Here is a 21921-nt window from a genome sequence, read left to right as displayed (position 1 = left end):
TGATTCTTAAATAAAGGTGCAAAGGACAATGTGGGACATAAAAAGTGCTAGGCAAGAGAGAGCAGGAACTGAATTTCTTTTTGGATCTTTATCATCCACTTTGTTTTGCCACTCTTTCAACTTTTGGCAGTTTACCCCTCTCCATCTTTACACACACACGCACCCGTCTCCCAGGGCTCTGTCTTCAATTTCCAGGCTTTTGGCACCCCACGGTTTTCTCCTCTTCCCAGAATATCCAAAGATCTCTCTACCTACTAAATACTTCTTCCCCCATGAAAATTCACATTCTTAGGTAGAGAGAAAAAGAAAGATTTGAGGATGTAATTGGTGTCCAACACTTTATATGTGTCATCATATTTACCTTTCTTAACAACCTTGACTGGACAATATTACTGTTCTTTCATAGCAAGAGTAATAAGTGCTCAGAGAGATTAAATAACAAACAAAATTGGTCCAAAGCCACACAGCTTGTAAGCATCACCTCTGGGATTAAAACTAGGCCTATCTCATTCCAGAACAATTTTCTTCCCTGTAAAATAGTGGGTCTCAAACTCAGCAACATATTAGAATCACCTGCGGAGTTTTAAAAAATCCTGCTGCCCAGGGCACTCCCCATAATGAATCAGAATCTCTGAGGGTGGGACCTAGAGATCAGTACTTTTAAAATAATCTCCCTAGATGATTCCAGTAGGCAGTGGAGTTCGAGAACCAGTACCATAAACCAAGCTGCCTGAATGGGGCTATTTGAGAGAAACTCTCAAATCTATTTACACAGGGTGGGACTAACCAGGAACTCTTTAACCTTTTCAGAGGAATTGGTATTTTAAAAGTAGTAATAAATCTAACTAATCTTCCAGGCGTGGAACTTAAGTCTATATGAAGGAAATAATTTGGGACAAGGAATCCTTTCCTAATTTCCCTGCAGTCACATCACAGACATCTCATCTCTATATGTCTGAAGCCTCACACGATGGCTGGACCCAGATTTTTGCCCAGTGACCTCTGGGGTGGGTTATTCTTTTTGCCCTGCCAGCACTCCTAGAAATATGACTTAATTGCTACATTTAATGACTTAAGAATTTTTCCCAAATGCTTTTTAGAAACAGCCCTACCCTGTCAACATCACTCGAGGTAAATCTACTTCGACCACTTTTCTGATGTTTCCTGAAAAGACAGGATGATTTATGTATATCTCTTTCCTTCACAGAATCAGGAGTGAAGTATTATAATTATCAGTGCTCTTAAGAGTTTGTGAATATTTTCTTCCAATAAGAAAAGAAAATTACTTTTACCATAGTCTCTTCTGCAGAGATAAAGACTGGATAACAGCACCAAATTTGGCCAGTGTGGATCAAGGCAGTATTTAACCCTTAATCCTGAATGACAGTAATTAAATTACACAGTGAGGAGAATACAAGTGCTATTAGAAGAGGAAGGGAGAAACAAGGAGAGGGAGAAAGAACCAAACAAGATTATCTACCTATGGCTTCCAGGTACATATTCGCTAAGGTGAAAAAAATTCACTTTGATATTAATTCAGAAATCTAACAAAATCATCAAAGCCGGGTTATTCCTAGAGCTGTGCTAAATGCTGTAGAGAAATATGAGGCTGAGTTCCTTCCTGAATCTATAATCTGTTTGATGAAAGAAGATTAGCATGGGAAACTTGGAAAACACAATATAAGACAACGGGCGATGATTTAAAGGATGAGCTGTACATGATAGAGGAATTCAGAGAATGAGACACACATGGAGCTGCCACAGAACAGGTGTTCAAGGCTTCATGGAGAAGGAAAGAATGTGAACTGGACCTCAGAGACGGGAGAGGAAAAGAGAGGAAGGCTGCACCAAATCATGGACTATGGCTGTGACTGAATATACACAGGGCTTGTCTTTCTGTGCACAGAGTTCCTACTTACAAACTTTGAAAATAAGATAGAATAACTATGTTGTGCACAGATTAGAGACTCCATCTTTAATAGCCAAAAGGGAACTTGAGCTGAAAGAAAGGCAGTGTGATGTCAGAATGGTGGATTTGCAGTTGGAAAACCTGGATCTGAGAGCCAACTACTACTTCAGATATGTCACCTTGAGTAACCTCTCTACAACTCAGATTCCTTTTCTGTAAAATGGAACAACAGTATCCACCTAACTTCTTCTTAGGGATTTGTGAAAGTCAAGTTCATAAAGAAATGGAACAGACACTGTAAACTGCAAAATTCTGGACAGATGTTTATTTTCTGCCTGATTCAAATTATGGATGAGAAAGCTAAAATCTAGGAAGGTTAAGTAATTAATTAAAACCTAGACCTTTTAATGAAGTCCTGTGCTTTTCCCCCAATAATATCATTTCTCCTATTAAAAAAATTTGAAAACAATGCAGGAAAATTTAAACTTATAGCAGTGGACATAAATGGAATCTGGATATATTCCTCAGTATTACACACATGTAATGAGTGGTGCTTTGAGACATTTGCCTGGCAGTGGCTTGGAAGGAAAAGACACTGGAGCCTCAGAGAATAACTGTTGAAGCAATTCAGGAATGAGAAAATGAAGGCCTGAAGTTAGATGGTAAAAGATATTAGAGGAAGAAAAGCAAGACAAAATAGATGACACACAGAATCAGAAATGACAGACAGGAAGCAACTTGTAAATGTTTTCTAAGTAGCAACTAATATGCCAAGCCCTATTCTAGGCATTGACGACACAGCAGTGAACAAGACAGACAAGATCCTGGCTCTCACTGAATTTATATTTTATAGGAAATACATAGATGATAAAGAAGTAAATAAATTAAATAATTTCAGATGGTGATGACTTTCTTGAAAGTAATAAAATGAGTTCATATGGTAGCAGCTGGGACAGGATGGCTAGAAAAGCAGGGGAGGGGTCAGTGGGGGGAGTGTCCCAGGTAGGGAACAGTTTATGCAGAAGCCCTAAACCTGTGTGTTCCGGGGACAGCAAGAAGGCCCGCAGTGCTGCCAGAGAGGCATGAGGGAAAGGGACAGTCACAGGAAAGGAGGGCAGACCCCAGCTCATGTAGACTCTTGAGAGCCATGGTAGTGAGTTTGGATTTTATTCCAGGTAAGATGGAAACCAGTGAAGGTTATGAACCACAAAATGACATGATCTGACTGATGCTTTAAAAAGCTTAGTGTTTATAAAATCAAAATAAAAAGAATTATTGTAACTGCTGTATGGAGGATGAATTGTGAAGGCATCAAGCAGGGACGCCAGTTGTCCAAAGAGGAAGCTCTCGCAGTAGTTGAAACACAGATTATTGTAGCTTGGGTAAAGAAAGGGGGTCTGTTTTGGATATATTTTGAAATTAGACAAACGAAAGTGATTAGACTATGAAGCCGTTGATAAATTTTGCTGCTGGAAAAAGTAGAGAATACAGAGAGGACATGGTTAGAAATGAAGAAGTTGAGTTCAGCTTTGTACATGATAAATTTGAGAGAGAAGAGAAACCTCCAAACAGTGATATCTGCCAAGGACTAGCCACAGATGGAAAGAAAGAGCAGCAAGATGGACTTAGGAGTCACCAACCTGTAGGTTATAGTTAAAACTACAAAGAGTGTCCAATCTAGACTCATTTGGGGATGATCACTTTGTCCTCTTTTAATTGGTTTTTAAATATATTTTTCTATATATTTAATATTTACCCTTATTTTAACAGTCTGTAAATTTGCAAGAACTAAAGTCAATGAATGGTTAATTGATCTCTTAAGATTCTTTCTAGAACCTCTAAATCATTTCTCCACACGTGTGCATGTGCACGCATGTGTATGTGATCACAGATTTGCAGCTACTGCTAGAAATAAAAAGGGTTGGGAGGAAGCAATGTAAGTTATCATTCACAATGGAAAAGCAGGAAGTGTGAATATCTACCAACAGCCCAGTACTATTTAGGTAAGTTCATTAAAGAAGAAGAAAAAAAAAAGGTTTTCAGTTCTGGGTACATATCCTACTATTTTGAGACCTGCAGACCATTTGTCTCTTTCCCCCCAATTTTAGAATTTCAATTCAGCTCAAAACACATTTGAATCTTTTATTAAGATCTCCTTGGATAATAAGGTCTAAAATATTGTTGCAACTTCTTTGGCGAAGTTCTTCTGGTTAACAAAGGCTTTATGATTTTTCTTTTGTCCTCAGTTGCTATACCTGCCTTTCAGAAACTGCCCTCGTTTTCAAGAACTTGAGAGGGAGACTTTGGAATCGGAGGAATTCCAGAAGAGGCTGCATCCTTATAAGGTGAGAAAGCAGTATTATGCGGTGGTGTATGTGAGTGTGAGGGCCAAGGTAAAGGATGAAGCTCTGGCTTCTGAGAAGTGTGGGGTGAGTGAGTCTGCGGGTGGCTGGTTGTAGCCATGGGTTAGAATATTTAAGGAGGGAAGTCATTACTACTTGATCCCCTTCCCTGTGGGGGGGGCCACAAACCCATGGAGTAGCCAGTCCCTTTCAAATCTGGTACCCATGTCCCCGAGAGGAACCAGGTGTAAGCGAGTGGCTGGGTGAGACTAAATGCAAGTCTCAAATCCCCTGCTTTACAGACACTGAGGGGCTGGATCTATTGTTTTCCCACAGAAGGAATAGTCATTTTTGTTTCTGTTTCCACTTTGCAGAGTACCCTTTTTCGGGACTATACACAAGCTAAATATAAAGCTTTGTGTTATTAAAAATAATCTTTTGAGTCAGTAATACATTCATATAGTCAAAAAATCAGAAAAAAATGTGAAAGGATACAGTGAAACGTCTCTGCATGACCCCCCGGGTAACCTCTGGCATTATTTCCTTATGTAATCTTCCAGTTTCTTTATGCATATACAAACAAATACAAATATACAGTATTATGATAGTTTCCCCTTTTGTTACACAAAAATGGTATACTATTGACAGGGTTGGGCACCTCCGGGGGTTTTTCGTTTTGTTTTCTTTGTTTTCACGCAAGAAAATATCCTTAACAATTATTTCTTTAGCTCTTTAACAATTATGTTTATTTATTTTATGGAAATCTGTTGGGGTTAATATTGGCAAATTATAACTTCCTAGAAAATTTATTCATCAGATAAGCAATATCTTCTAAAAGACTTCCCAGAAATTGCTGCCAATTTCAGCAGTCAGATAGCTGAACCTTGGGTTTCATTATCTTGACAATACAAGAATAATACAGAGCCTAGAGAAATGTTTGCTTTCCATTGAGATTTCACATTTATAGCCAGAAACCAGGTTCTGTTTCTGCTGTGTTTTTCTGGGATGTTTTGGCCTTAGATATGCTTTCCCCTGTCACTCAGACACTCATTTACATGTGAGATATACTTCACCTACTTCTAAAAAGAACTTGAGGCAGTGCACTTCAGTTCCAGCACAAACCAGGAATATGTGGCAGGAAGCCAGCATTTATCTGCATTTTTAATGTCACAATGAGAAATGATCAATTAGTGCATGTAAAATTCTTTGGGTCAGCATTATCATAGCCAATATTTCTGGTGCACTCTTCTGTGAAGAACAGCCATTCTCAACAGGGGCGTGTTTGCTTCACAGGGAACATTTGGCATTGTCTGGTGGCCTCACAACTGGGAGGTTAGGAGTGCTGCTGGCATCTAGTGGGTAGAGGCCTAGATGCTGCTCACAACCCTGCAGTGCAGAGGGCAGCCTCCATGACAAAGAATTATCCAGCCCAAAATATCAATAGTGCTGAAGTGGAGAAACCCTGGTGTAGAAATATTTTTTTCTCTCTGTGTTTCAGGATTTTGTAGAATCCTTGCCAAAACTTTCAGGATTCCATGGCCAGGACCTGTTTGGAATTTGGAGTAAAGTCTATGACCCTTTATATTGTGAGGTAAAAAAAAGAAAATTATAAAAGATTAATTTGCAATCTGATGTTATGATTTTTGCCTATTTTCAAGCAGATGAATACATTTTCTTCCACTTTTTAACAGATATATCACTTATATTTCCTTTAACATTGAAACATAATTCAAGACTTTCTTATATCAACTTGAAAATCCTGACTTCTCTTTTATCTCCATTATTTATGTTTTCACCCTGTAGAAAATTGTAAGCAAAATTGCTTTTCTTCTATATGTTGTCACTTATTTATTTTGCAGTCACTCAGGAATGCTGGGCTCCTGTCATAAGTTTTAATGAAAAACGCAATGTTGTTATACAGAAAGAAGAAAAAAATTGCCTGATTTCTGGATATAGAAATAAGCAAGCCAACTGTAAGCCAAGCTGTAGAAATTGGCTTGTCAGGAAAGAACCTCTTTCTTGCTGTGCGCTGCATTTGAAATAACCTTTGTAGCTAGATAAATTAGGATTGTGTTTTTCAAGGCTACATGATGCTTTTCACTCCTCAAGCTTCACCTTCTGGCCAAAAGGAGAGCTGTACTCTCCATTCCTGGATTTCCCAAGCAGTTCAGTAAATTCCAAGGCAGAATTCTGGCTGCCCACCTGGCTCATATCTGCTTCTGATTTTGAAATCATCATGAATGTCTAGGGGCAGCAATTACTTTCATGGCCCCATCTCAATAATAGATGACAAAGCTTGCCCCTCTCCATGACAAAGTTAATTGACTCAACCACATGCAACTTTCTCAATATTTTCACTTTATCATCAGCATCTGATGAAAAAGACTGATGATAAATCTTTTCAACAAAAATTTGTTAGCCTTGTGAAAGTCTCTTCAATGGAGACAAGAGCCCAAATTTTAATGCCAGTCTTGATTTTCTTTTTTTTTTTTTTTTTTTTTGTCGTTTTTTCGTGACCGGCTCTCAGCCAGTGAGTGCACTGGTCATCCTTATATAGGATCCGAACCCGCGGCGGGAGCGTCGCTGCGCTCCCAGCGCAGCACTCTACCGAGTGCGCCACGGGCTCGGCCCCCAGTCTTGATTTTCTTTTTTCTTTCCTATTACAGTTTGATCTAAGCTTTTCCATAATGGGGCCATGTTATGTGGTATCTTTTCCACATCCTTCTTGCTTGTTTACTCTGTAGGTCACTTTGTTTTGGTCTCCTCGTTCATGACATGAATTCTCTCTCTCTCTCTCTCTCTCCCTCTCTCTCTCTCTCTCTCTCTCTCTCTCTCTCTCTCTCCCCCCCCCCCTTCCCTGGGGGATTCCTAATCAACTCCAATGGGTAATAAATATTGGCACAAGTTTTCTACCTGCCCTGCTTGCAGCCGGTTCATCCATTTAACAAATATTTACCAAGTACCTACTGTGTGCAAGGTGCAGACTTTCCCCAAGAGTCAGTGAATTATTGAAGGCTCCAGAAATATATTGCCTTTCCTGACTGGCCTCTCGGGCACCTCATTCAACTTCTAAGAAGGCACCATCTAACTCTGTCAGCTTTTACCTTCCCCCCAGGTTCACAGAAAGATTTCTAAACCTTTCATGAAGGAATGAAGTACATCCCTGCCCTACTGTACCCTTATCTGTAAAATACAAATCACCCATTCACCCAGAGTTAAGCCAAAACTTGATGGAAAGGGGCAAATTAGTTTCTGTAAATTTTTCTTCTGAAAATCAATACCACTGCTTATCACAGTATGAAGTTTTCTTAGAAGGAAATGGCAGGACCAGAAAGGCTGGCCCCAGTAGTTCTTGTGAGGTGAAAGAGGACAAAAAAATCAACAAGGAAGACAATCATAAATAAAAATACACACACATTTTCTTCCTTTTTCTTTGCTGCAGGGTATTCACAATTTCACTTTACCCTCCTGGGCCACCCAGGACATCATAACTAAATTGAGAGAATTATCAGAATTATCCCTCTTGTCCCTCTATGGAATTCACAAGCAGAAAGAGAAATCTAGACTCCAAGGGGGTAAGTATTTTTTACAAATGAGAGGAGCATATTGGATTTGTGGTTGGATGATCTGGGTCTGAGTCCCAGTCCTACCACTAATTTGCTATGTGACCTCAGACAGTTCACTTAATCACTCTCGTATCAGTTTCCATTCTGCACACTGGGGGTAATAATGATGCCTACCTCATAGACAGTGAGCATTAAAATGAATGTATGTGTTCAGAAGGCTTAGAACAAACAGTACCTGGTACATAACACCCTGTCAATAAACATCATGTGTGACTACAGTCATCTATATTACCCACTCTGGGCCTTAGTTTTCCCATGTGGAAAACAAAGGCTGTAGACTAAAGCTAAATGATCCTTTCCATCTCTTCCAGATCAAAGAATCAAGGATTTGTGTCTGAGCCCCATGAAAATCAACTGTGTCTGGTGTCCTATAGGATAAATTTTTCAATTAGGATGTATGACAAAAATGGCCTGTTTTCCTGAAACCCTGGGTGGTGACCATTTTTAAAGTTGATAAAACATTTTGCAGACTAATTACGCAATATAGGTTGCAATTCACAAGTTTATGACACAGCTTGAATTTGCCCGTTGGTGTTGAAGGGTGTCGAGATTTATTTCTTAGTGATGCCCCTTCTCAGTTAATATTGGCCCTTCATAGCATAGGACACTCTGCCATGTGAAAGTAGACCCAGGTAGAAGGATGCTGGATCTTTGTAATCAGGATACGTGGGTGGAAGAAAGAAGCCAGGCAGGGCAGGGACAGATGCTGAGGCCCGTGAGGGCAGCTGGGTGGGCACACAAAGACACCAAATGGGGTTATCAGGCTCAGATGTGGTTAATTTAGGTGTTAAAACTAAGGATGAAGACCAGAATACCAATTATGTCAGGTTCATATGACAAAGAAAGTCCAAGCCACAGGAGATGTTCCAAGTCAGGTTGACACATATATTTTAGACACTTTGAGGAGAATCGTACAATCACATCAGGATTCCAGCCATCGCCAGACCCTATCACCACAGAATCAGGACAAGTCCATCAGAACCCTAAGAGAATGCATAAAGACAAAGCATACTGGGGCTGGACCAGACTGTAAGGATGTTCACTCAGGGCTGCGTAACTAGAGAAAGAACTCACATCAGTGACCAGAAGAGGAGCCAATGAAAGCTAAAAAAAAGGGCTGTACATCAGGTATAAAGAGTCAGGTGAGCTGTAACCAGGAGAACAGCTAATGAGGTATGAAACTAGGATGGTCAGCAGCAAATCCATGTGAGATGAACAAAGTAGGTTGAGACAAATAATTTACGACAGTGGCCATTAATGACCTGAAGATGTTGCAGACCTGCTATTACAGAAGTCCTGATTGCATGGCATGGAGGCAGACCTGATAGAAATGTTCAACTCCTTAGTCCACATTAAGGGCATGAGCAGAAAGACCCAGCCCTTGAGGAAGGGAGAGGTGTCTTAGAGGGAACCTGGTGTGTTGGGAAAAATTACCAAGCAGGGTGGCAGGGCAGAACCCAGGAAGCAGCTCAGTCTCATGCACTTAACAACAAAACATGCAGAGGGTACCTTGTTGGCCACATAAGCACCAGGCCTCATTTCTGGCCCACCAGGTGCCAGCAGTATGACCCAGTCCCAAGCCTCATCAAATGGTGGAGGTGGAACTCTTGATTTATTTCCCCCAACTTAGTTATGGTGGATTCAGGAATCCAGCCCCTCACTACTCAAAGTGCAATCCATTGTCCAGCAAGGTTGGCATCACCTAGCAGCTGACTGGAAATGCAGAATCCCGTGTCCCACCTGAGATCAGTTGAATCAGAATCTGCATTTTAATAAAATACCAACAGGCATCATACCAGACAGGAGTTGACAGAAGTCTGATAACAGATCCAGGGATCTGTATATAAGAATAAGAAATGGGGTTTATCATAGCAGCTTGCTCATGTTTTCTCTTTTTTTTTCCTTCTTGGCTACTAGAAGATTACACTTGGGGGAAGACACTTCCCCTTTCTGAGTCTGTTTCCCCATCTGATGAGGGTATTAAACTAGATTCTGTCTGTAAGAGTCCTTCCCTGAGATATTCTCCAGTCTTGGATTCTAAAGGCTGGCATTCATGTGAACCCAACTGTTCCACTTTCTGGAGGAAGTCCAGTGCCATTGATAAGCCAGGAAATTGTTTCCTGCATGGTTCTGCCAAAACACAAGCTCAACCTATTGTTGAGATCTGGCTAGACAAAAGAGATTTGTCAACTACATGCTTGTTGAATGATGAAGCGGCTGAACACAATCCTGCACAGAAAACATTCATTGTCTGGGTGACATAGAGTAAAGCAGGAACATCGAGCCTGTGACCAGCATCTTCTTACCTTTGCCAGAACCTTCATTACATCAATTGGTTTCAAGGGTGACACTATTCAATAAGATACACACACAAATACACATACACACACAGAAAAATGCTTAAGGCTAATTTAGGAACATGTGGCTGGTCGTATCAGTTAATGGAGATCGCTTCTTACTCTAGACCAAGGGTGGACAAACTACTGCCTATAAGCCAAATCCAGCCGATGATCAGTTTTCGTAAATCAGGTTTTATTCAGACACAGACGCACCCATTCATTTGTGCATCGTATATGGCTGCTTTCATGCTACTATTACAGAGTCGAGTAGTTGCAACAGATCTTACAGCCCACAAAGCCTAAAACATTAATTATCTGGCCGTTTACAGAAAAAGTTTGCCAACCTCTGCTGTAGCCCAGGAGTGAAAGAACTGAAGTTTATGTCTTCATATCACTGGTATTTTGTCTAGTTGATGCAGATTTGATTAAACAATGCAACAGGGAAGTCAATTGTAGCTAGAAAAGCCAAGCACTTGGGTAGCTTAGAAGTTAGCTTTATGCTACAGTGGAGTCTAATGAACATGAATAAAGGTTTTGAAGTCAAACATGCTGGGTTCAAAGCCAGCTTCTCCACTTAAGAGTTGTATAATCTTAGGCAAGTTGCCGAGCCTCTCCGAGCCTCAATTTTCCTACCTATAAAACAGAATATTAACATGCCAGAGCCTGGGGATAATTGTGATAGTCACCCCTAGTTACTCTGGGACAAGGAGATAATCACTCCATACCCAAGAACTGATGTATTTGTTACCAAGGCTGCAGCCTGCCCAGAAGGTACCTGTTAACAGAGGGCAAGTTGCTCATTGCAGACAGCTGTCATGGCTCCCAGAAACTTGGCCCCAGAGTTTAGTACCAATATGGCACGAAGATCAAACATTCCAGAGGGCAACCCTCTCTGGGATGGGGAGATTTAGACCTGTTAGAGATATAGCATCCAGCTTCTTCCATTCACAGTCAAGGAAATCCCAGCATCTACAGAAAAAACAGATCACCTACCTTCTGAATCAACCCCTTATTGTACTTACTGGTACATAGACCTGTCTCTTCTTACTATTTTATGAGCTTGTTGAGGGCAGGAACCATGTCTGACTCATCCGGCATAATATCTAGGCCATCATAGCTCCTCAGTGAACTACAGAGTCGGGGATTATAGTCAGTCTGTTAACATTAATGCCCTTCTCAATACCAAAAACAACCAAAAAAACCCAAAGTAGAAAAATCAGAAAAATACTGGTCATTCTCAAGCCTGGAGAGCACATGCACAGTAGAAAGTCCAACAAACAGAGACACAAGGAATGTTGAGAGTCCTCAACAGAGGTAGTTACGGAAGCCCCTGAGGCAACATGTCCTCAAAAAGGAATCTGGCACCACGAGAAAGCCCAGAGCCTCCAGCGTGCGCAGGCAGGACAGGGACTGCGAGTTGTGCGTTGGCCTTTCACTAACTAGCAGCAACAGCAGTCAGGTCTTTGGACGTGAAGAGCAAAAAAGTCTCCTCTACCAAAGACAAATAGAGACCTCAGGAGAAGGCGAAAGATGCTGGCTGTCCCCAAAAGTGACACCCAGGGTAACCTGGAGAAACAGTCCACAGACGACAGCCCATGACCCGTGCAAACATTCAGAGAGCTGCCTTCTCTCACGGCCTCCCACAGCTCTGACTGCAAGAGCGGGGAGGCAAGAGCGATGAAGACAGACAAGGACATGACATGCTGTCACTTCAGGCCTGTTCAGGAGAAGATCGTTGGCTAGCAACCATCTTTTATGATCTGAAAAAGCCATCTGAAATTCCTTCCAAGTTTATCAGTTTCCTAACTTGGACTTTAACAAAACCCAGTAGAGTCCTAGCGTGCTAATCAGCCTCTCTTTACCTGGCTGTATGAGTCTCTTCATGTCTCTGGGCTTCAGCTTCCCCACTATAAATGAGGAATAAGACTTAGGATTCGGTAAAACATGCATGTAAATCACGCTCCCTAGCACACAGCAGATGCTCAACCAAAATTAGGTCTTCACCTCCCTTCTTAGATTATGGCGGGGAGAGTCCCCAACTATGAATGGACAAAAAGCTCATAAACTAAAATTAAAGCCTATGTTTGGTTCAGCTCCGTGTTGATCTATCTCTTTTCAGGTGTCCTGGTCAATGAAATCCTCAATCACATGAAGAGTGCAACTCAGTCACCAAGCTACAGAAAACTTATCATGTATTCTGCAGTAAGTACTTTTGTCTTCATTCAACATCCATTTGTTCGAGTGTGTGATCTCTTGGAGAATAGAGCCCCATATTCTTTGTTTTCATTTCCCTGTCACCCGAGAGATGGTAGGCACCTGCACAAAGCTTTTAGAATGAAACACATCACTCTATTCTAGCCCTTGAGGAAGTCACAGTACTGACAAGAAGACAAATAAATGTATAAACACGATACAAAGCACTATAGAAATGCCATGTGAGCAAGTGCTTTGATGCCTCAACAAAGATAGCCATCCCTTCTGTGCCAGGAGAGTAGAGGACAGAAGCAGGAGGCCTTCCTGGACGAGGCAGCACATTAAACGCATCATGATGGAAGGGGTTCCTCACCAGTGTGTAGAGCATGTGAAGGGAATTATTAGGACAGAGGTGGAAGGCCAGGAACATTGTATGGAGAAGTTGGTACCAAATTAGTATATACTAACTGTGCTGTCCAATATGGAACCTAGTAGCCACATGTAGCTATTTAATTTCAAATTCATTATAATTAAATGGAATGAAAAATTAAGTGCCTCAGTTGTGCTAGCCACACTTCAAGTGCCCAGTAGCCACATGTAGCCAGTGGCTACTGAATTGGACAGCACAGATCTAGAACATTTCCATCCTCACCGGAAGTTTTATTAGACAGCCCTGATATAGAGTCTCAGAATGTTTGCGCTGAAAGGCAGTGTAAAGGCCATCTCGCCCTGCATGCTTCTTTGATTAATGTATGAGAGAAGCAGTGGAGCAAGAGGGAATCCCCTGAAGGTGTCACCCCCAGAAGATGTCTGCTCAGGGGGGTAGGGCAGGGTGACAGGATAAGAGCAGTATTTCAGAAATTAATCCTCTCGTAGAATGACTGGAAGTTGGGAGCAGAAGATAATGTAGAAAAATGGGGATGAGGCTTAAAACGAGGGCAGGAACAGGAGGGGAAGAGAGGTTAGCTGGGTTACAGGGAAGGCTGAGCGTCCATGTCTCAGTGTGCATTGGAATGTGAGGGGAGGACAACGATGTGGAAGGTGGAGTCACAGATGAAGGCGAGCGTGCAAGTCTCAATGACAGAAGGACGATGAGACATTAATAACGTGTTCTTGGGCCAGGTGACTGTACTGTTTAGACAATGGATTTGAATTGCCACAGGGACATCCCAGCAGGAAACTTCAGATGGTAAAAGGGATAGAAGAGGGAAAGCAGAAGAGAATTGAAACTTGAAGTTCTAGCTCCATTTGGGGGTAGAATGAAAAAAGAGAGAGATCTTGCAGAAGACTTGCATCTTAGAGCTGGAGCCAAGGAAAGAGACACTGGTGGAGAAGAATTCTAGGGATGTCTCATGCATCAGAATAGCTGCCCATAGAGGCTGGGATGAGCGGGGAAGCAGGCATAGTATGCTGACTCTCTCCCACTCACTGTCTCCATGACAAAGGATTTCTCAGCTGTGGTTTGGCTGGAGAAAGCCATGTTTTCATTCATGCAAGAAGATGAAAGAGGTGACTGAAGATACAGGAAAGTTTCTTTCTTGTCAGAAGCTCTAAGTGGTGTAGACTTGTTAACCTAAAAATAAACTGCGGCCAAATACACATAACAAGGAATTATTGAGCCAATGTGATGGCAGCTGGGGAGACACATAGATCAGGTAGCCCTGAAAAATGTCTTCCAAAGAGGGCCAGCAGAGCTCAACATTTTCTAATCACAAGGGGGAGAAATCAAAAGAGAGTAGAAAGACAGCCCTCCTAATCTTTCTGGCTTTCTGACACCATTATGGCTGCTTCTAAGTAAAATGGTCTTGTGATAACAATTCTCAGAACAGGAGGATGGGACTGCTGGCTGATCCCAGATCTCCCAAAGCACTATAATTAGCTGACCTGGTCAAAGCAGATTTTTTGTTATCAAACTAGAGAAATAGCCCATGGAGGGAGCAGAGTGTAGTGCTTCCTGGAGAAGGTAGGTCTGAAATTAGTCAATTCTGCCAGTTTTTATAGTTTATAACCTGGTTTCCAGTCCTAATTTGTTGTGTGCCCTCTAGCAAGTTATATCTGTAACTCCTTTTCTTTCTCTATTAGATTGGTTCTAACCCCTTTTGATTATGTATATCCTACCATGCAGTTTAGGCAGCCAAATGTTATCCCCACTTTGTAGATATGGAAGTTGAGGACTGTCTAAGACTAGATGGCTAATCAGTAGCAAAACTGGTACTGAAAACCACCCCCCTATGCCTTCCAGCCACTCTGAGGTAAACATTTAACTTTATAATTATTTTTAAGCTACACGCTCTACTTCCTTATATTTCATTCTCCCTAAACATTTATAATCTCATAAACTCTTCCATACCTTTAAATCACAAATGTCACTCATCTATAGAAAAAGTAATCTAACATTAATGCGTTCCAAAACATTTTAAAATTTAATGAAAATCAATGAAACAAGCTAAAGCAGAGATATGTTCTACTGGGAAAAGGCACAGGACTTAAAATCAAAAGACTTAATTCAAATTTACTTTCTTCAATTTAGGGGTTATATGACATCAATCAAGTTACGTAATTTCTCTGGATCTTAGTTTCTTCATCTTTTAAATGGAAATAATGATACGTGTGTAAATATTACTGCCTAGCACACAGCAGATACTCCACCAAAATTAGTTCTTCCCCTCTCTACTTATTGTCACTGGGGGTATGGAAAATTTCATTGAATCAGAAACCATCATGGTGCTCTGCAAGTGCTTAATAACTATTGAATGGAAATCTGCACCAGAGGTAAAGAGCAAAAATGATTTGTTTCATATCTCTGTAGCATGACACTACTGTGAGTGGCCTACAGATGGCGCTAGATGTTTACAACGGAATCCTTCCTCCCTATGCTGCTTGCCACATAATGGAATTATACCTCGAGAAGGGGTAAGTGTTTTCAAAATCAGTATTATTGGACCCCAGGTTTTTAAATTATTATTGTATTGTTGGCTTAAGGGTTGTTGTGTCTATTTGGTTTGGTTCTATATTCAGAGGGAAGAATGATGGCCAGTAATAATATCTTTGCTAGTCATGGCTCTCTTTCTTTGTTTTCATGAAAATTTTTATTGGGAAATAATATACATACACAGTATATGAAAAATTTGAGAGAACTACCCTAAGTGGCACAAATTACTTTTTTTTTTTTAAATTAAGATATTCTAAGAAGAATGCAGACATTTCATTGTTCTCTTGGAAAACACAGGCTGATAGAAGACCCCAATGCAAATTTAGTTTCTTGATGATTAAATAATAATCCTCTTTCAATAAGACTTAAACATATCCATGCAGCTTCTGGTGATTTATGTCCACCAGTCAAGATTCTTAAAGTACAGCTCTTGACTACTGTCTACCTCTTTGTGACCTCGCATGGCCCTCCCTTGCTGATCAAAGCTCAGCTTGAACCTACTGGAAAGGTCAAAGTTGAATAGCCAAATGTCTCAGTTTACCCAGAACCAAGGAGGGGGTGGTCTTCAGAACATGTGAGTTTCATTGTTAAAATCGAGAAAGTCCTGGGCAAACTGGGAAGAGTTGGTTACCATAGCCAGAGTCATACAAAAAATTTGTACCTGCTCTGACAATGGTATTCTCATTGGACGGAGAAAGGGGAGGTGTTTTTTGGGAAGTCAGTAGACCTCATGGGACATTATTGGTGGGATAAGAACAAGGAAGGGGTTGAATTAAGGCAGTGACCCCAGAGTTTTGTTTCAGGGTTGGTTGGGAAGATATATTTTGCCCTCTCCTCAAGGCATTTATAATTGCTATAGGCAGGACCAGCCTGACCTCAGTTACATAGGGCTCTGTGCTCAGAAGAGTCTGTGCTTGTTTTAGAGATCTGCTTCTGCCATCTTGAAATTCTAAATAATTTTTAAACGAGGAGCCCTGTATTTCATTTTGCAAGTTTTGTAATCTTGGATATAGATCTCTGGACCCTTGAATTAATAGAGTAGGAAAGTAACAGCACAGAGACCTCATTCTCAACCAGTATCTTTACTGCTTACAAAGAAAATGAGTCTTGTACAGTTAGGGAGGGTAGATAGATTCTTTATTGAACCTCTAACAGGCATCAGGCATAACAAAGTAGAACTAAAATGTCTTAGCTAACCTTGCTCTCAAATATCCAGAATCAGAGTAGAGAGACAAGACCCTTTGTTTGGAGACCAGCCAAACAAAACAGATAATGGGAATGAAAGGACTGAAGGCATAAAATGCACTCTCACTAACAAGCCCTGCCCAGATCTGCCCTTTTGAAGTCCAGCTCTGGGCAGAGTTAATAAATCCAGCCAAAATTCCAGGATTGGTTCTAGAAGCAGGCCCCATCTCTTCAGGGATAAGACAAGAGAAGCTACTGACTTCACTTGAAGTTCCCTCTTCAGTTTCTGCATGCTGGTGGTCCTGAGCTTGCTTTATTAAGACACTGCAGCATTTAATCCCACTCAATCACTTTCTCTAACCATCTTGAGTAAATGCATATTATGAATCAAGTGTGGGGTATTTTTCAACCGAGAGACATTGACATACAGGAAAAAAAATTAACCAAGGGCCACACACAGATCGAGTTAAGTTTAGTATTACATTAGGATTTTTTAATTGGCACAGCAGAGAAACATCAAAGGGTAAACTTGATTGCTTTTAAACTAGAACAAGCAGGATCCAAGTTAACAAATACTGTATGTGTCTGCTTAATATGTGATCTTGACTCTAAAGTGACCCACATTTTCCCTATGAGAAGATAAGGAGAGAGATAAAAAGGGAAAATGTTTTAGATTTTCAGCCATCATAATACATAAACTGTTAAGAATATAGATAAGGTAGCTAAATATATGTTTAAAAGATTTAATTTTTAGTTAGGTACATATATTTAAAATCATAGACTATATAAAACAATTAAGTTAAAAATATTGCTTTTTTTCATTTTTGCATTTTATGAAACAATTTGGTTTAAACTCCTTATATGCCTCTTTAACTTGTGTCTTCACCACAGCCAATTTTGAGTCCCTAAAACTGTTTTCCAGGTATATTAACTAATGGTAATATTGGATTCTGTACAAATGAACCCCAAATTCTCCTCTTTACCCAGCGGAAATTAATTTCTCACATAACTAACAGTCCGATGCAGGTGTTCCTGGTCGATAGGAGGTGACTCACCTATGGTGTGATTCACACATGGTGAGTCAGGCACCTAGGGTTCCTCTTTGGGACTTAATATTTCAGGAGTGCTGTGCTCACCTGCAGGTAGCTTGTAGAAAGGAATGAGAGGGTGAAGAAGCCAACGTGCTTAACCATCTCAGCCCAAAAGGTGCACATATCATTTCTGTTCACATCCTACTGGCTAAATTAGTCACTTGGTCCCTGTCAGTGCAAGGGAGTCTGGGAAATATAGTCACTTCTGAACCGTAATTCTATTCTATGGAAAGAGAATCACGAATTGTGATGGACTATTGGTCGTCTAGTTCATATCACCTGGAGATAAAAGATGCTATCCTCGGAAAAGTTATCTATTCATATCATATTAGGGAGGTTTTTAAAAACATATCCTATAAGCAAATATTTGTAGTTATTATGTTTATATTTCTTTTTAAAGTGATATTTTAAAAGGCTTGTTTATAATAACATCCAAAATTTGTAATTGAGAGTTTACTACCCCAAGAAGGATCATTCAATTCTACTTGAATTCTTCACCTGCCTCTTTGATTGGCAAATGACTTCCATAAGCAACTCATACTAGTTTTTACTGAGGTTGGTTTAGGCCATTGGACCTTCCTCAAATAGTACTTTTATGTTTTATGAAATAAAGTATTGAAAGGTCCCTCCTTCATGTGACAAGGACTTGAATATACACCCACCCCCACTTTCTGAGGTATACTTTTTTTTATAAAGTCTTGCCGCTTAGTCAAGCAAATGGATTATGTACTCATATTCAGTTCAATGTTTAAGGCCCATTTAAGGAGAGCACAGATACATTCAGAGGGAGGACTGAGAGAAATATTGAGAGAGGAAAAGATAAGGAAGGAGCAAACAAGAAGCATGAAAAGAAGAAACCAGGAGAAGTAAAAGCCAAAACTCCCATCTGGCTCCCACTTCTCATTCAAAGGCTCATCCAAGTCACACCCAGCTGCCCCCAACTATCACCTCTCAGCTCCTTTTCTGATTAAGCATCCTGGTCCCCATTTCCTATGCCCCTGTTCTTCTAACAGATCAACTCTCCAAATCTGTCCTGGCTGCCCCAGTGTCCCCATTCCCACACCAAATAGACTGAAATATCCTCATGCCCATAAGTTCTTCCAACAGCGTCTCAACTGACATGTTACAGTCGAGCTGCGGGGGGATTCAGTGACAGTTCAGCAACACAGAACTGACAGAGCTCTGTCCTCTGCCCTTCCCCACCAGGGAGTACTTCGTGGAGATGTACTATCGGAATGAGACACAGCACGAGCCCTACCCCCTCACACTACCGGGCTGTGCTCCCAGCTGTCCTCTGGAGAAGTTTGCTGAGCTGGTTGCCCCTGTGATCCCCCAAGACTGGTCCATGGAATGTATGGTCACAAGCAACCACCAAGGTACTGAGGAAGTTACGCAGTAGTATGTACACAGAGCCCTGCACAAAGAGCAGAACACCCTTTCCCAGGACACGTGGTGCTTTGAGAATGTACTCTGGCCATTATCCCCAGCTGTGAGGGAAATGGGTTTGGGATGATACTTGTATGTTATGCTTCAGGGACCCCTAACTTCAGGCAACTCCTACCTCTTTACCTGGGCCTGACCCATTTGTCATAAACCTTAACTCAGTTGTTGTTGTTGTTGTGGCTGTTGTTGTTTAGTGGTAATAAAAAAGGACATCAGTACCAAAATGTAATCATGGATAAAACTTAGATCAAAGTTCATGGGGCCACCATGAACTATATGATTGGCCACACAGTTCTTTTGTTATTTAAAGACTCCCAGATTTTGCTTGAGCAGGATTAGTTGAGGCTGTTCTTTAAATGTGTGAAGTGGAACAGATTTCAAACAAAACCCGCAATCTCGGGTAGGAGTAAGGAAGGGAAGTCTTTAATCCTAGGCTGATAGGCAAAGGACCACCATACTCATTAGCTCCAGCCTTCCTTCAAGGAGAGGCACAGAAATGAGATAGAGTGGAGACATCTGGAGAAGTTTTCTACACTGGGAACCTGGGACTATCTGTTTTTATATTTATGTTAAAACATACTGGGTGGATGCTGGAAGCCCCAGCTCTCCCCTGTGGGAATGAGGGGGGTGTCACAGGCCTCAGTCCTGCCCCTCCTCCTTCCACCTTTTTCCATCCCTTTTCCTTCCCCTTTCCCCCTCTCCCCCTCCCTCCCAACTGCTCCACAACAGGATCCTAGAATGTAAAAGATAATATTAATAAAAGTACATTTTCTAAAAAAAAAACATACTGGGTGGCAGAACTCAAAAATAAAAGCCTCTTTGTGTCCTTTGACCCTGAAATGTTCATGTTCCTTTTGAAGAAACTAAAGTCAAACTTTCCAGAAAGCTTTGATATATGTAATATATACAGCAGCTCTTGAAGTATGTACACCATAGAAAGTAAATAATCTGATGAGAACAGGGTATCTGGGCACAACATGTCAGAGATGAGAGCACTGCATGGTAGAGTTTCTCTTGAAGCTCTGATGGTAGAAGATGTTAAATCTAAAGTTGACTTAAGAGGGGAAGTATGATGACACACACCAAACTGGAACTAAGCTAGAAATGTATGAATGTTCTAAGTGCCTCCAAGTTCAAAACTTACTGGAATGTATAGAGTGTGGTTGTGAAATCTTTTCAGAGGACAAAAGGAAAATGTAAGACTTTGATTCTGGTATCTTCAGAAAACTTAAGCAAACCCACAAGTTCTACTGAAACTGCCCACTGTACAAGAAGAAATCATATTCAAATGACACTTTTTAAAGTCCTGTAGATTTGCCACGTGGCAGGTGCAACACGTCTAGAGAACACCATGCTATGTTATATGTTACCATTACAGATAACAATGAGATGGTTTCTACTCAATGCCAGACTCTAGAGCAGAGCCACCCCCCTTCTGGCTGGTCACACAATGACTGACACAAGACATTGATTGATATGCTTCTTTGTGTTCTTTCTTTCCCAAGTAAATATTTGCCCTTGGGGCCATCGTGTATGCTTATAACTTTTTTCTAGCAGTGAGTCAAATGTAAAATAGTGAATAAAGTCATTATTAGGAAGTTCAAAAGCATTACTTTCATAATGAACTTTGAAAAGCGTGTGTGTGTTTCATTAGAATAAAATTGCTGCAGGCAGATTTCAGGGGCTCTCTTTTTGTTTGGGGGTTTTGTTTTAATTCAACAGGAGGGAAAATATTAATATAACGTAAAAGGTCTTTACTTGCTTAAATGAACATTTTACATTGAAAATATTGTTTGGACTTTACTACTACAGAAAATGGCTAAGATGTCGGAAGCTCTGCCCCATCTATTTAAGATGGAACTTGCTAGGAAAACGCCCTCAGGAAGTTCACAATGTGGTAGGGAAGTAAAGAGATACATGTTACACAGAATAACAAGAGTTATGTCTATGAATACACAGGTTGCCATGGGAACAAGAGTTACCCAGATTTGGAGGGCGGGAGGAAGTAAGGCAGGTCAGGGAAGGCTTTCTGCAGGAGGTAACAACTGCACCGTGTGCAGTTTGGATGGAGGTTTATAATGGTGTGGTACAAAGTACCATAAAGGCATTTATCAAATGTCCTGGTGGCTTGAAGCTGGACAGGACAGGGGAGTTATTCAGCAGAAGGATCCAAAGAGATTCCCACAGGTTTCATTCAAAGGGCCATTTCTATTAACATAAAATATAATCTCCACAAGAGCAAGGATTTTATCTGTTGCGTTCTCTGCTCTCTCTGTCCTCAGTACCTAGAAGTGCCTGTGCCAGGCATGAATTGGTGCTCAGTAAATATTTGCTCAATTAATACATAGATTAGTTACCTTTCCTCCCTGAACTTACTCTTCTCTATCCTGGTTAGCAGTAATACCCAGTAATCTGGGGTCATTTTTTACCTCGCCTTCTCCTTCATTCCCCAGAGTCAGTCTTTCACCTCTTCTTGTCAAATCTACCTGTAATATGTTTGCAGAATTGTTTTCTTCAAAACGCCAATGTCAAGAATTCCATATCCAAAGACAGTAAACTATGATTTAGTAGCAAAACACATTAATAAAAAGAAAATATCAGGGTGGATGTGCTGTAGCCTGCTCATACACATCTCAAGAGTGGAATGTGCCCGGCTCTTGCCAGCTCTGAATACAGCAACCTCATTTTGGCAGCTTGAAGTTGGTCATGGAGGGAGTGTTTTCACCACAGAAAACACAATGCTACAAATCAGAACCTTTTTTTTTTTAAGATCCAGTTTACCAACACACACCTGGCTTTAGTTCATAGAAACCTTGTTAGGAGATTGGCCTCCAACAAAGTGAGTTTAATATTTGAACTTC

The 21921-nt window shown here is 40.8% G+C and overlaps 1 protein-coding gene across 1 annotated transcript in view; it reads left to right on the top strand.

The window, feature by feature from the left end:
* The window catches only part of ACP3 (acid phosphatase 3), a 43860-nt gene that overhangs the window by 15285 nt on the left and 6654 nt on the right, over positions 1–21921 (top strand). Inside the window, exons 5-10 of the mRNA XM_063115249.1 lie at positions 4156–4254; positions 5750–5842; positions 7694–7826; positions 12336–12418; positions 15219–15322; positions 18824–18993. Of these exons, the coding sequence (XP_062971319.1) occupies positions 4156–4254; positions 5750–5842; positions 7694–7826; positions 12336–12418; positions 15219–15322; positions 18824–18993 (682 nt within the window). The remainder of the gene's footprint in view (positions 1–4155; positions 4255–5749; positions 5843–7693; positions 7827–12335; positions 12419–15218; positions 15323–18823; positions 18994–21921) is intronic.

Source organism: Cynocephalus volans, chromosome 11 (assembly GCF_027409185.1).
Source record: "Cynocephalus volans isolate mCynVol1 chromosome 11, mCynVol1.pri, whole genome shotgun sequence".
Lineage (NCBI taxonomy): Eukaryota > Metazoa > Chordata > Mammalia > Dermoptera > Cynocephalidae > Cynocephalus > Cynocephalus volans.
This window is presented reverse-complemented; position numbering and strand designations above follow the sequence as displayed.